At 39.0% G+C, this 15782-nt stretch overlaps 1 protein-coding gene across 1 annotated transcript in view; it reads left to right on the forward strand.

Annotated features, from left to right (window-relative positions):
• Window positions 1–8573, forward strand: part of ndufv2 (NADH:ubiquinone oxidoreductase core subunit V2) — a 28395-nt gene extending 19822 nt beyond the window's left edge. The window contains exons 6-8 of the mRNA XM_080194651.1: window positions 4442–4551; window positions 5321–5397; window positions 8388–8573. Of these exons, the coding sequence (XP_080050777.1) occupies window positions 4442–4551; window positions 5321–5397; window positions 8388–8481 (281 nt within the window). The 3' untranslated portion in view covers window positions 8482–8573. The remainder of the gene's footprint in view (window positions 1–4441; window positions 4552–5320; window positions 5398–8387) is intronic.
• Window positions 8574–15782: the final 7209 nt, after the last annotated feature.

Here is a 15782-nt window from a genome sequence, read left to right on the forward strand (position 1 = left end):
GCTGAATAGGCAGCAAGGATCTTGATTTAATAGCAGCATTCTTTCAGCACTGCAAGTGCTCAGGTGCTGAGTGGAGCTTGAACCAGGTGAGAAAACCTCCATGGAGCAAAGCTACCAGAAGAAATTATTTGTTTGGTTCTCTCGCCTCTGGCGTTTCGTGTTGGGTGACAGCATTCCTCAGATTCAAACTCTGAAAATGGTCTTGTTGAAAGTTAGGGTTAGCAAGTATCGTGTGTGTGGGTGAGGAATTGACTTTTGGGTGGGTTGGACTTTTTAAACTTGTAATGTTCCTCAACCACCAACAGTGAAACACCAATAGCTGTATTCTGTTTTTTTTAAACTAGTAAACCGGCAATCTCAAATGAATAAATGTGTGTTGGATCAGTGTTTATTTATGAAAGTTATTGAAGTTGTGTCCAGTAGTGAAAACTAGTGAGGTAGAATGATCACAGTAATTGGCAAGCATCCACCAATAGATTGCCTTCATTCAATATTGAGTAGATGGTTTGACAATAAGGTAAGTTGTGTGTCACGGTCTAGGATTATGCCCCAATTTGTAACCCTCTGATTTGTAGCTCATTGAACAAGAATCCAATTGCTTTGCCAAAACAGTGCCCTGAGGAACAAATATTGCGTGTCCTTCATAGGTATGTCCCTGGCAGGCAGGGAGGAAATGGCTGAGTGAGAGAACCATGGCTCACAAAGGAGGTTGAATGCCTTGTCAAGAGGAAAAAGGGAGCATATGTAAGGATGACAAACAAGGTTCAGTTGGGTTGCTTGAGGGTTACAAGGTAGCTTGGAGTGAGTTTTAAAAAAGGGCTTAGGAGAGCTAGGAGGGGTCACGAGACGTCCTTGGCAGGTCGGATAAAGGAAACCAAGGCTTTTTACTCTTATGTGAAAAATAAAAATGACCAGGGTGAGGTTAGGATCAGTCAAGGATGGTAGTGGGAACTTGTGCATGGAGTCAGAGATAGGTGAGGCGTTGAATGAATACTTCAGTGCTCACTAAGGAGAGGGGCCATGTATTGAGGGTGTGATACAGGCTGATGGGATGGAGGAGGTAGATCTTCTTCTGAGGGAAGATGTATTAGCAATTGTGAAAAACCTGAGGGTGGATAAGTCCCCTGGGCTAGATGGGATACATCCTAGGATACAATGGGAGGCAAGAGATGAGATTGCGGAGCCTTTACCTATAATCTTTGGGTCTTCACTGTCCACGGGGATTGTGCAAGAGGATCGGAGAGTGGCGAATGTTGTTCCTCTCCAAGAAAGGAAATAGGAATGACCCTGATAATTATTGGCCCGTTAAGTCTTACTACTTTGGTAAGTTAATGGAAAGGGTCCTGAGAGATAGGATTTATGACCATTTAGAAAGATGCAGCTTAATCTGGGATAGTCAGCGCAGTTTCGTGAGGGGTAAGTCCTGCCTCTCAAATTTGATTTAATTCTTTGAGGAAGTAACTAAGTATGTAGACGAAGGTAAAGCAGTTGATGTTGTATACATGGATTTTAGTAAAGCGTTTGATAAAGTTCCCCATGGTAGGCTCATGAAAAAAGTGAGGAGGTGTGGGATAGAAGGAAATTTGGCTGATTGGATAAGTAACTGGCTGTCTCATAGAAGACAAAGGGTGGTGGTGGAGGCAACTGTTACCAGCAGTGTACCACAGGGATCAGTGCTGGGTCCTCTGCTATTTGTAATTTTTATCAATGACTTGGAAGAGAGGGCTGAAGTGTGGATTAGTAAATTTGCTGGTGACACCAAGATTGGACTAGTGGATGAGGTGGAGGGCTCCTGTAGGCTACAAAGAGACATTGATATGATGCAGAGCTGGGCAGAAAAGTGGCAGATGGAGTTTAACCCTGATAAGTGCGAGGTGATTCATTTTGGTAGGACAAACTTGAATGTGGATTACAGGGTCAATGGCAGGGTTCTGAGGAATGTGGAGGAACAGAGATCTTGGGGTTCATATCCACAGATCTCTGAAGGTTGCCACTCAAGTGGATAGAGCCATGAAGAGGTCATAGTGTATTAGCGATTATTAACAGGGGGTTTGAGTTTAAGAGCCGTGGGGTTATGCTGCAACTATACAGGACCTTGGTGAGACCACATTTGGAATATTGTGTGCAGTTCTGGTCACCTCACTATAAGAAGGATGTGGAAGCATTAGAGAGAGTGCAGAAAAGACTTACCAGGATGCTGCCTGGTTTGGAGGGTAAGGCTTTTGAGGGAGCTGGGGCTTTTCTCTTTAATTCACCTCTCATCGTCCTCCGCTCTAAAGAGGTTTATAAAATGATGAAGAGGACAGATAAAGTGGACATGCAGAGACTGTTTCCTCGGGTGGATGTAGCTGTTACTAGGGGGCATAATGAGAAAGTTCATGTGGGAAGGATGTCCAAGGTGGTTGGGGTGTGGAATGCACTGCCTGCTGTGATAGTGGAGTCGGACACTTTAGGAACTTTCAAGCAGTTATTGGATAGGCACATGGAGCACACCAGAATGATAGGGAGTGGGATAGCTTGATCTTGGACATAGCACAGCAGAACATTGAGGGCCGAAGGGCCTGTACTGTACTGTTCTGTTCTATGTTCTAAGAATCTATATCTTGCTATGCTCATGTCCATTAATGAATGGTATAGCAAGTATAAGCTGTGTCTTCCATTGTTGGAGTTCTTATACATGATGCCTTTTTATAAAATGAGAAATTATGTAACGGCCTGTGATATTAGTTGCTGGTATATAGAGCTTAAGGTTCTTTCTAAAAATATCAGTTTGCTCTATTTTTCAGCTAGGTATTGAGCATCTTATTTTGGGTTGGACGAGTTCTGTTTATGGAACTTACTAGTAACATTGAATGTGAAAAATATCTCTGCCAATACCTCATTCCTGAATGGCACCACGTAAGTGCATCACCTTGTGTTCCATCTGAGATCACAGCAGTGGTTTGTCAAGACTTACTTGACAAAAGCTGTAATTTGTATCCAGAAATAAAAAAGGATGAGTTCTCTACAATGGAACTTCTTACGACAGGAGCCTTTATCTAGCCTCCTCAATGCTTTATTTGTGTTTGTCAGAACTATTGTAAACAATCCACCAATGAACATAAGAACATAAGGAATAGGAACAGGAGTAGGCCATCTAGCCCTTTGAGCCTGCCCTGCCATTCAACAAGATCATGGCTGATCTGAAGTGGATCAGTTCCACTTTGCCGCTTTCTCCCCATAACCCTTAATTCCCCTGTCTATCAGAAACCTATCTACCAGTGACTTAAATATATTCAGCGACGTAGCCTCCACCACGTCAATGGGCAGAGAATTTCAGAGATTCACCACCCTTTGAGTGAAGAAGTTCCTCCTCAACTCCGATCTAAACTGCACCCCCCCCCCCCGCCCTTATCTCGAGTCCTGCTATCCTTTCTAAGCAGGAAGAAACACTCTACCTCTACCCTATCTATCCCCTTCATTATCTTATATGTCTCTATAAGATATCCCCCCTCAGCCTTCTAAACTCTAACGAGTACAGACCCAGTCTGTTCAGTCTCTCTTCACGAGCTAGCCCCCTCATCTCTGGTATCAGCCTAGTGAACCTTCTCTGCACTCCCTCCAAGGCCAATATATCCTTCCGCAAGTGCGGCGACCAAAACTGCACACAGTACTCCAGCTGCGGCCTCACCAGTGCCCTGTACAGTTGCAGCAAGACCTTCCCTGCATTTATATTCTATCCCCCTTGCTATAAAGCCCAACATTCCATTTGCCTTCTTGATCACCTGCTGCACCTACAAATTGGGTTTTTGCAATTCGTGCACAAGGACTCCCAGGTCCCTCTGCACCGTAGCAACTTTATCACAACTCGTGCAGGAAACTTTTTTCCTATTTTCTTTTAGTAAAAGTACCAGAAGAATTTTGTTTGCTCTTCAAGGTACTCTGACAATTGGAAACTTTTCTTTCCCTCTCCATGTGAAATTGACAGGCTTGACTATTGGAACATGAAAAATGTGATTGATTATCTTCACCATTGAAACTATCAACCTAAATTTTAGATAGTATTTATTTAACATTTGTTTACTGTATAGCTAAACAGTAAATTGTTGAATTTTTTTTTATTCTGGTATCTTCAATTCTATTGTAAATTGTGTAATTTGTCAAAGGCAGCAGTAAAATCTTTATTCAATATAAATGATTAAGCATATGTCATGATTTTTAAATATTGAATCTGGCACAGAAGCCCAAAAGAAGCAATTTTTGTTGATCATGGTTTACCAAAGTTATCTTTTTTTCAAGAAGTGCCTTTTCTAAAATTGTATTGCAATGGAAGCAAGACATCTAGCCCTTAAACCATTAAGGATTTTTGAAAAAACTACTTTGAAACAAGTGAATCCAGCCAGGTTGGTTCTGATATGTCTCTAAAAGTGAGTGTTTTCAGTTAAGTTCTTTTCATCTTTAGGTATTTCTCTTGGAGAAACTACACCAGACAAGCTTTTCACTGTCACAGAAGTGGAATGTCTGGGTGCATGCGTCAATGCACCAATGGTGCAAATTAATGACAATTATTATGTAAGTATTTGAAATGGATTGTTTTTTGCTTTCCTACAATAAGGCAAGTTTAACAACATCTTTACCATAGTTAATAAGAAATAGTTTCAACACTAAATCCAATTTCAAATGACTGCTCAACTTTTAATGGCAGCAACTGGAATACTACTCGTCTTTAAATGTTTCAATAAATATGATTTCGATGTGATTCACAGCAGGATGATTTTCTAATTGAAGAAAATTAAAATGTCTGTTAATACACAACACACACTATCCAGCCCTTGGCTCTAATTTTCAACTGTACAGCTTTAAATAAACTTGCTTAGTTATGACTTAACTGATTTTAAATAGTTTGCAGTTTACATGTTTTTTTAACATTTTAAACCATTTTGCTCAAGAACATGTGATTTATAAGTCAGTGGATTAGATTTATAATGTTTGTCAATATTTACCCCTTTTCTGATTCTTCCTGGAGTATAGTCCAATGATTCAGCCAAGTGCCACTCTTCTTGTCAATACAGTAAGCATTGGTAAACTGTCACAGGTCTTGTTCTCATCTAATCTTCACATTTGTACTTTGTATTAGTGATTAGGAACCCTGGCTGATATCAGCTAACTTATAATGAACCAGAAATTGAACCTTGAGTTTTTGATTTTTAGCTTTTCTACTCCTGTATCCTTTGTTAAAGTATATAGGGATGTGCTACATTTCCATTCAAATACTTGAAACTTTTCTTCAGAGCAAGTTGTATAACTGCATATTGATATTAATGTTACATTTGCATTACAGGAAGATCTAACGACAAAAGATATGGAGGAAATAATTGATGAATTAAAAGCTGGCAAAATGCCCAAACCTGGCCCAAGGTAAGTAGAATGCAAGAATACTGTAAAATGCAATGTTTTAAAATTTACATTTGGAAGATTTAGAGGAAATGAGCTTTATGTATAACAGCAGTGAGTTTTAGGATTTTTAAACTTGCATATAGACTAAACCAATCCAAATTATTTTAGATTCTATCATGGAATGTTAAATCTATACTGTTAATCCCTTATCTTTTATATTTTGCACACATTTATACTGTGTACTAAGGTGCTTTTTTAAAATTGACTACCAGAGATCTGCACAGCATTTACAGTGCAATGGTATCTTTATTGCAACAGTTCTCCTTTAAATCCCTATCCAGTGCTATTCCATCCTTTCCATGGCAACCGCTATACCAAAATATTATATTCAGTGCTTCATAATTTAGATGTGCTTTCTTCCCCAACTTCCAATCTTGGAGTAATTTCAAATACTCGGAACTTGCACCTGCCAGAGATGTATTGCATCAGACAAACCAGAGTTGCATTTTAACTGAAACCTGAGTGGCAAAGCCACTAACTAGGCTGAAGCATGTTTGCAGACAGCCTCCCTTAAGGGAAGGGAAGCATACAAAACTATATTTCAGGACCTGTGAAAGAATTTCAGAGTCAAGAGCAGGAGGTGGGCCAGCAGTGAAGACTGCAGGACAAAATTCAGATTTATTGCACTTCCTTGCTTATGTACTCATTAAAATAAATTGGGGCATTATTTTCTTATCTCTACTGCCATAATTTCAGGATTATGAAGATTTCTTTAAAAAAGCTTCATCTTAGTTCCCCAAAGGTGGTAATTTAGACATGGGTATAGTTCTGAGATTATATTCATGTCAGTCTAGACAAGTAATTCTGTTTTTTGATAAAGATTATTGCTGATATTCTTTTGTATTATCTCTACAATGCAGAGGGAGGGGAATTTGACCTTGTTGAGAAAGGGTTTAAAAAATTTTTGTAACAGGAAAAAATGGATGGTTATAATGTAATTTGATAAAATTCCATAATGTTAACATGTATTACTAATCTAAAAATCTGCAAAGAGTTATAACAAACAGCAACTAGTGATGCATTATAATTTCCATCTCTTGTCATGGATGTGCAAGGCAGTTACATTAAACAACCTCTTGTATTTTGGAATTTAGGACAGGCAGCTGCATGTCTGAATGTCCCAACAGCTGTTTTACTTCCTAGCTTAAATTGACCAATGACAACTTGAGTCAAGTTTCATAGACCCAGTTTATATTTAGCCATTTATGTAAATCAGTCTAATTTTCAAACATTCTAATGTATAAAATCTGTTCCATGTACTGTAAATAAACTAGATTAACTTGTTAACTGAACAGTTGGTTGTGTTCATTCTTTGAAGCACACATTTTGCTCAAAGCTTCAGTTAATCAGTTTTGTGTTATTCAGTCATGTGAATAACAAGCAGCAAAGGACGTCAGTCCCATCGCTTGTGCAAATGCAATTTGTCTGATCAGTGGTGGCCAGAACTGCACCGCTCAAAATTAAACCTACTGCTGAAATTTAATTTTCAGATGCTGTTATCAAACATGTTCCTATTTTCAGATCATTTTTCAAACACTCAGTCATTCTGCAACTGAGTTGGAAGACATCAAGCTCAGCAAGAGGAGACTGTAGCATTGCAAGAATTCCAGGGGCTTTTTAAAAGTAATTTTCTCTTTTCCCCATGAGGGGAAAATTAACTGACTTCAAAATAAAAGTCCTTCTTGGAAATAAAGTGCAAACATTTTGATCAAGTGCAAAATAATTGGCACATAATTGTAGGTAGTGCTTTATTTATAATTTGCAGTAGCAAATGGTTAATACCATTTCCTGATATTAGATGGTTAACTCAAGCAGATATGATGCAAGGGGTGGTGGAAGTTTTGTTACTCATGTCAGAACCTATAAACCTAGCATTCATTTAATCTGTTTTAATTTCAGCAAGTTCAGGGTTGGGTAGGGGAGTGTAAAATACAGTTTGAGGACTGGAGCCTTATAATTCTTGGAATTCATCTGCATGCCATTGCTTAACTGTCTCCTCAAAATAGAAGTCTGGAGAGCCTGATGCCATAGCAAGGAAGTAAATTGCAGAGTGGGTTTGGTGTTTGGGGCACTAAAACCTCAACTGTTCCATGGGGTCCACTAAGTTCTGTATGCTAATGAATCGGTACAGAAATCTTCACAGTTGAAGCAGCAGTAGCTCTTAAGTCAAAGTTACTCAGCAGGAATACGTATGAAATAGGAGTAGGCAATTCAGACCCCTCAAGTCTGCTTGGCAGTTTGATAAGGTAATAGCCGATCTGATTGTAGCCTTACTTTTCTGTCTACTCTCTATACCCTTAAACTCATCTAACACAGCTTTAAAAATATTTAATATCCACTCTCCACTTCCGAGAGGAAGAATTCCCAAAGATTACTCCTTGGCGATATTTATCCAAAAACAGTTCAGGCGTCTCACGTATACAAACACCACCATCTCCACATTTTTCCCTAACTTGTTACAGTGCTTGTCCAACATGCAGTGCTACAAGAGCAGAAATTTCCTCCGAACTGAATACTAGGAAGTCAAAGCCATAGTCTCCCTTATCACTAATTCCATCTTTGTCGCAACTGAGGCAATTCCCTTCTCTAATGCTCTGTTGTTTCTCTACCTCTCTGTTAACGTGATCCCTTAAAACCCACAGCACGACAGGATTTTGGTCACCTTTAATATCTTCACACTTGACTGTCAGATTTTGCTTAACATTCCTGTGAAGTGTCTTAAGATGTTTTACCAAATTAAAGACATCATAATAAATACAAGTTGTTGATATGCTAATCAGAAAAGATTAAAAATATTCAGGAAAAATTCAGGTTTTTTAAAGTTTAAAATTGAGGCTTAGCCCTGTGATATAGTACCAATGTCTGTACTATTCAACAGCAGCATATTCTTCACTGCAGAATGGCTTGTGGATTGCTAAAAGTAACTCTATTTTATCTTTTGTCCTTTCTAGGAGTGGACGTTTTTCTTGTGAGCCTGCTAAAGGTTTAACTTCATTATTAGAACCACCCAAGGGACCAGGTTTTGGAATTCAGTCAGGCCTTTAACCAGCCTGCTCCAGCTACATGATCAATTATGTCTTGAAACTATGATGTTGTGTGCTCAAGGTATAATGTATATAAAAATGTTCATAACTAAATGTTGTTTTGTTTTATTAAATACTTAAACGTTTATGTGCACTCGAACTACAGAACTGGCCGTAGTGTTCTCTTATTTCCAGGATGTTGTTTAAATCTACTTGACAGAAACATGCAAAGCAAGAACCCCAAAATCTGAGTTTCTCCCACTTGTCCAGAATAAATGTTCCTACTACCTTGGATCTACCCCTTAAAGGCATTTAGTTTAGGCTGAAGAGTTTATAAAGTTCCTAAAATGTAATATGTCAAAAGTTTATACCCATCGGGTCAATAATCTTGTCAAATTGTGTTAAGTCAACTTGAGATTGTGCATTGTTAGATATTCTATATATTATAATTGACCTTGACCTGCTGCAGTGCATGGCAAAGATATTCCATGCTGTTGGATAAGAGGTTTCAGATTTTTGACAGCGATATTCTGACTTGGAAACGAGGGTTTCCATGCATATTGTTGCGCTTGTCCTCCTAGTGTGTGTTGTGGGTCTGGAAGGTGAGGTCAAATAATTTGAGTTTCTGCACCGCATGCTGCAGCTAGTTAAAACTGCAGTCAGCATACTGATGAAGGGAATAGCTGTTTAAGGTGTTGGATAGCTGTCCATCAGACTGCTTTATCCTGGATGATGGTGTTGCTGCAGGCAAGTGGAGAGAATTCTAACATTATCTTGGGCTGTGTAAGAACATGTTGATGGTGGGGTATTCAGCAATAATGCCATTTAATGTCAAGGAAGCATTTGGACTCATTTGAGACAGGTATTACCTGATACTTGTGGGCACAAAAGTTAATTATCCAAGACTTGCTGCATGTAAGAGCTGTTTTATTATGAAAATTTTGAATGGAACAGAGTATTCCACATTCATCAGTGGACAGCCCTACCGCTAACCTTAAACTGACAGAACATTGGGAATGTCCTTTATGAAGCAGTTGAAAATGGTTGGGCATGGGACATTACTACAAGGAACTGTGATGTAAAACAAAATGCTGTCAGGTCAGACAGACTCTAGAGATAGGTGATGTGGATGGGGATTAGTTAAACTTGTATTCAGAAAAGGGGAGAGCCCAAAGGCTATTGTAGAGTGATTAGAAATCCACATCAGAGTTACAGATCTAAACAGGAGAAAGCATGTACAAGGAAAGAAAATTCAAAATAGGAAGAATTCCCAGGCAGAATTTTACATTCCTTGGATTTGGGGTCTATAAAATTCCTCAAATAGCATTCCTGTTGGCCTCCCACCAGCCCAAAATAGAATATTGGTGATGAGTGAAAGGCAGGAGTAATTGGATGACAAAAGGGGATGATCACAAAAAGCATACATTCAATCCAGCCAGTTACTGTCCCAACATTCAAGGTGTGCTATCAAGCAGCACTTAACAATGCTGTTAGGGCCACTCAATTTTAAGAAGCCCTTTTGTAGGTTTCAGGGCAGAAATCACTATTGAAGTCATAACTAAATGATAAATTGGAGCTCAGTCCCTGAATAAGGGTTAGTGTCCTAGGTGCAACTAACTGCTGCTTTATCAGTAATCTTCCCATCACAGGGTGAGAAGCAACGATGTGTTTGATTATAGTAGCATTCAGTTCTATTTGCAACTCAAAGCAGTCTGTGCCTACATGTAGTAAGTTTTAATCAATGGTGATGCTTCTACTGATAAGTAGCAAATAACATTTGTGCCAGACAATAACAGTTTTAAAAAGGAATCTAACCAAATTTCCCATCAACATCCTGGGTCACCACTGACCAGGAAAAATAACTGGACTCAACTACCATGGCAGGCTCTAATGCAAGTTGGAGGCTGACTATCATATGGTAAATAACTCTGCTGACTACCCAAAGCATATCATCTACAAGGTACCAGGTCAGGAGTATCAGGGAATATTCCCCACATGCCAGTAGGACTGGAGCTCCATAAAACAAACTCACCACCCTTTGGAACAAAGTGGCCCACTAGACTACTATTCCATCCAGCACCTGTGAGTAGCAATGTGTACCACCTACAAGATGTGCTGTCACAACTTGCCAAGGTTTTGTTGACAATACTGCCAAACCAGTGACCTCTAACAAGAACAAGGGCAGTTGCCACATGGAACTATCACCTGCAAGTTCCCCTCAAGTTCCATAATGTTTTGATACGAAAACATTGGGTCAAAATGCTTGAACTCCCTACCCAATATCTGAGTGTCTTCACAGACTGCAGCATTTCAAGAAGGCAGCTTACCATATCTGGGATGATCCAGTCACTAATGCCTCATGAATAAAAACTTAAAATGTATACCACTTTGAATTTCTGGACTTTCTACTTGAAATATGCAAATGCTATTCCTGCAGATTGAATTCAACAGCTGACAGGCCCACCTCATATTGAGCAATGTGAAACAACTAACAGCTGTTGTGTATTGGTTCTATGTCCACTGAATACTTTGAATTTCAACAAACATAGCAATGGTGATTATGTTACTGGACTAATATTTCATAAACTTCATAGCACTGAGTTTGAGAATCTGAACTCAACATAAAAAAAATCTGGAAATTTAAACTCAAGTGTGCCATGGCCAACTTCAGCCCCACAGCAATGTCTGCCCTCTGATTTGCTGGATCATTCCATTCAAACTAATCAAGGTGACAGCCCACCACCAGGCCTACTAGAGATGGCCAATATAATTCTGGCCTTGCAGCAAGCCACATATTCTAAAAACTAATTAAAGATTCAGGTAGACTACCCAGATTCTCTTTTCCTACATGAAAAGCTATTTCAATTGTACAGGTATTAGATTTTCTTTTTAAACCACATCCCAATCATTTTCTCCTATCCAGAAAGGGGAGAGTGTATATTGGAAAATGTCATTCTGACTAGATCGCAGGCAGCACAATGGTTAGCACTGCTGCCTTACAGTGCTAGGAATCCAGGTTTGATTCCTAGCTTGGGTCACTGCGTGGAGTTTAAATGTTACCCAGTGTCTGTGTGGGTTTCCTCCCACAGTCCAAAGGACATGTGCTGGTTAGGTATATTGGCTATTCTAAATTCTCCCTTAGCATACCCAAACAGGTGCCAGAGTGTGGCAACTAGGGGATTTTCATAGTAACTTCACTGCAGTGTTAATTTAAACCTACTTGTGACACTAAAATAAACAAACTAAACTGGAAATGATGTAACTTTCAAACAAAATTAACCGGAATTTCATGATCTACTACTTTAAAGAACATGACAGATTAAACCCACACTGAACACAGGAAACCACGAAGGCAAAAAATAAAATTGTGGAAACAGATTTGTTGAAGATTTTGGTAATTTTTCTCATTTCCATTTTTATAAATGGATGTTTAGTGACGCTATTTCACCTCACTTGACGTAAAGCAATAGTTACATTTTTAGAATTCAAGATGAAACTTCAAGGCAAAGTCACCATAGTTCCAGATGATCAGAGGCTGCTCTCCTTGTTGAGGGAGAGAGCTTAGTGATGATTTAACTCAAATGACCACCACACCTCAGCCAAGGCAAGCTGAGAAGGTGGGCATTCATGAATAACATTAGCCAGTAAGGGAACTGAACTTGTAGTGACAGCAACGGCACAAGGTATTTGAGAAATTATACTTAAATCTGTGTGTAGATACAGGCTAAGCACCAGTTAGGGAAACTACCCACCTCAGCAGAATTCCTTATAATCGGAAGAAATTGGATATGGCACAATTAACAAAACAAATTCCCAATTCCACAACTTGAACCACCTTAAATGTCAATGATAGCTATATGTGATTTTCTATCCTCATTTTGTTGCATTTCAGATCCTTGAGTCCATAAGAGCGGTAGCAGCCTAACCAGAACTTAAAAGAAAGTAATGCTATACAATTACCAATTCAGCAAAGGCAGGCAGGTGGGGAGGTGAAGAATTAACCTGGAACAGCATGACAGCAATGATTTTCAATCACGAGTGAATTACAGACAATTCACAGCAAACTCAGATTTATGACTGCAGAGTTTAAATTTAGATTAGGTTCTGTCCCCAGACTGGACATTGTGGGAACAGGTTTTTGGATGTAGAGTTGCAGATGGCACAGAGGTGGTGCCAAACTGATGTGGACTTCTGCTTCAGTTTGTAAGTCAATTCCCTACACCTGAACATTGTATAAATTCAGATGCAGCAAGTATTAATTGAAGCTGTCAGCGTCACTGATGCAATTCGACAGTTGCCAAATATTTTATTATGGGATTATAAACATTTCTGATACCACAAGCTATTCTGGCTCACGTTGTTTCAAGAGCTTCGCTAACAAAAAGTTTAGCCAAAAAGATTCTAGATTTCTAGTTAGAAAATGTGAACCAATTTATTTTGTAAATCAATTGCTATGACATTTAAGATGAGTCAAGATTGACATGAGCATTTTTGCTCAGTTAGACTCATTAATTGGTGATCTGGAAATCAGTAGAATGCAGACATTATCACTGTAGTAAAACTTAATAGTGGCATCAATGATTAAAACTATATTAGAACAGATTACCAGAAGGCCAAAGAGGTAGGTTGTGAAGAGGTGAGGTTTAGGAGGGAATTCTTGTAAACAAGGTTGAGAATTTAAACCAGGAGCCAGTGTAGCACAGCTTAAATTATGCAAATTAGGACAAAGGCTTCAAGTTTATGGGAGGGTAAAATGTGTGAAACTGGCTAGTTGGTTAACAAAGGCACAGATGAAGGTTCCAGTAACAGAAAAGGTGAGGCAGAGCAGAGTTGGGCAATGCTTGAGATAGAAATTGGCAGTTTGATGATGTGGCTATTTGGTTAGAAGCTCATCTTGGGGTCAAATACTTTTCTATTCTAGAACCACAGAAACAATTATTATTCATTAACAATTCATGCCTAATCTTATCCATCACTTCAAGTTTGCTTTGGGCTCATGACTCCTGACCTTTTTCAGCTTGCCTTGCCACATTAAATAATTTCTGCACATTTATACCAAGGTCACTCTACTCCTACATCCACTTTAAAAGGATCATTTTAAAGTGCCTACATTAAGCTTGTCCATCCAGTCCACAAACTTATGGTTGCTTGGATTTCATCACTATCTTCCTCAGTTCACAATGCTACCAAGGTGTCTCATCTGCAAATTTTGAAATTGTGCACTGTACATCCAAGTCTAGACTTATATACTAAAGGGGTTCTTAATACCAAACATAGGGAAACTCCACTGTATATCTTCCTCCAGTCCAAAATACAATCATTCACCATTACTCTATTTCCTGCCAACTTTGTATCTATGTTGCTACAGATCTTTTTAGTTCGTGATCTTCAGCTTTGCTGTATGGCATTTTATCAAACACCTTCTGATCTCAAAAAAATAGTCACTTGGTAGTACGTAACTTGAATACTGAAGAAGAGGTTGCTAAAGCTTTTCATCTTGCACCCATCAGGACAAAGGCAAGAATGCCACTTTTCTACTGGGGGAAAAAAAAAGGGTGCATGTTGACTCTTATTGGTCAAGGCATTGCCATGAAGTAATAGGCAAGTAAAGGCTCCGCAATAAATTAAAAGACTCGAGGCTTAAACTATCTTTTGCTTGCAGAGAATGGGTCTGTGTACAAATATTTCACTTGAGTAAATAAGCCACATTGTGAGCATGACTAGGCATCTTACAGTTGTTAATTATTAGTGCACTCAGGATTATTCAGTAAATGCTGCCTTATCACAGGAGGTAATCCATCAACTTCTCATCTTCTTGCCAATTCTCCAGTCACCCCAATTCATTGGCACATCAAAACAAAATTTTCTAACTCAAGTTCTTTATCATACTTTGGCAGGGTGGGGGGGGAGGGGAGGCAGAATGTAATTTAGATTCTGGAACTCTAGCAAGTATAAGCTAGTCTGTGCTATATTGTATACACTTTTGGATCAGAGATTAAACTGAATTTTCAAGTATACTACTGAGCTATACAAAACAGCTTTAACAGCGTAAACACCAGGAGCTAGGAACCTAATTAAAATAGTTGCTCACAATTCCCAGCACAGTTAACATTCTGTAAAATGCTGTCTACCTAATCAACAGGGTCATGTGGCCTGGGGAAAAGATTTCTCAACTCCAAAATAATTCCTAATACTGGATTTTAGCTTAATTCTTAAACAGCTATGTGCCAAATCATGTCATTTTAAAATTCACATTGATTTTAATGGAAAAGGATCATTTTAAATTGCTAATTTTTACATACTTAATATTGACGGGACCATTACTTTGGTCACAAAACTACCACCGTAGGAGCAGAAGTAGGCCATTTTCCCAATGAGTCTGCTCAGCCAATGAGATTCTGACTGATCTGATAATCTCCACTTTCTTGCCTTACACTCATAACCCTCAATTTCCTTACTAAAAATTAAAATCTGTTTCTCTCAGCCCTGAACATACTTCACTACCTGAGCCCTCAGTGGTAAAGTATGATAGATTCACTAGCCTCAGAAGAACCTCATCTGTCAAACGGACAACCCCTTATTCTGAGGTTATGCCCTCTGGTCCAACACTCTCCCCCAAGGGAAAGCAACCACTCAACATCTACCCAGTCAAGCCCTGAGAATCCGTATGTCTCAATAAAGTCACCTCATTCTAAACTCCAATGAGTACAGCTACAACCTATTCAACCTCTCCCTGTAAGAAAATCCCTGCATACCTCAGGATCAAGCTAGTGAACTTTCTCTGGACTGCCTCCAATGCCATTATATCTTTCCTTAGATAAAGGGGACTAAAACCATTCACAGTATTCCAGGTGTGATCTAACTATTGCCTTGTATAAGATTTACTGCAGATGCTAGAATCTGTAAGATAATGCCGGAAGGTTTCTCAGCATCTGTAAGGAGATAGAGTTAATGTTTCAAGTTCTTAACTCTGCTTTCTCTCCTTACAGAAGCTACCAGACTTGAGTTTTTCCAGTATCTTCTGTCCTTGTTCCCTATTTTTATACTCCATTTCCTTTGAAATAAAGGCCAATGTTCCATTTGCCTTCCCCATGAACTGCTGAATTGGCATACCAGCTTTTTGTGATTTGTGCATTGGGACCTCATGCTGCAGTCTTTCTCCATTTAAATATTCAGCTCCTATATTCTTCCTAGAAAAGTGCACACCATCACATTTTCCTATGTTCCATCTGTCAAGTTTTTGCCCACTCTCATCCTCACCACTTGCTTATTCAAAATTATATATTGTAATAGTTGTGGTCCCAACACTAATTTGCTAGTTAC

The sequence above is a fragment of the Carcharhinus amblyrhynchos genome, chromosome 8 (genome assembly GCF_965287045.1).
Source record: "Carcharhinus amblyrhynchos chromosome 8, sCarAmb.v2.hapA, whole genome shotgun sequence".
In the NCBI taxonomy this organism is placed as follows: domain Eukaryota; kingdom Metazoa; phylum Chordata; class Chondrichthyes; order Carcharhiniformes; family Carcharhinidae; genus Carcharhinus; species Carcharhinus amblyrhynchos.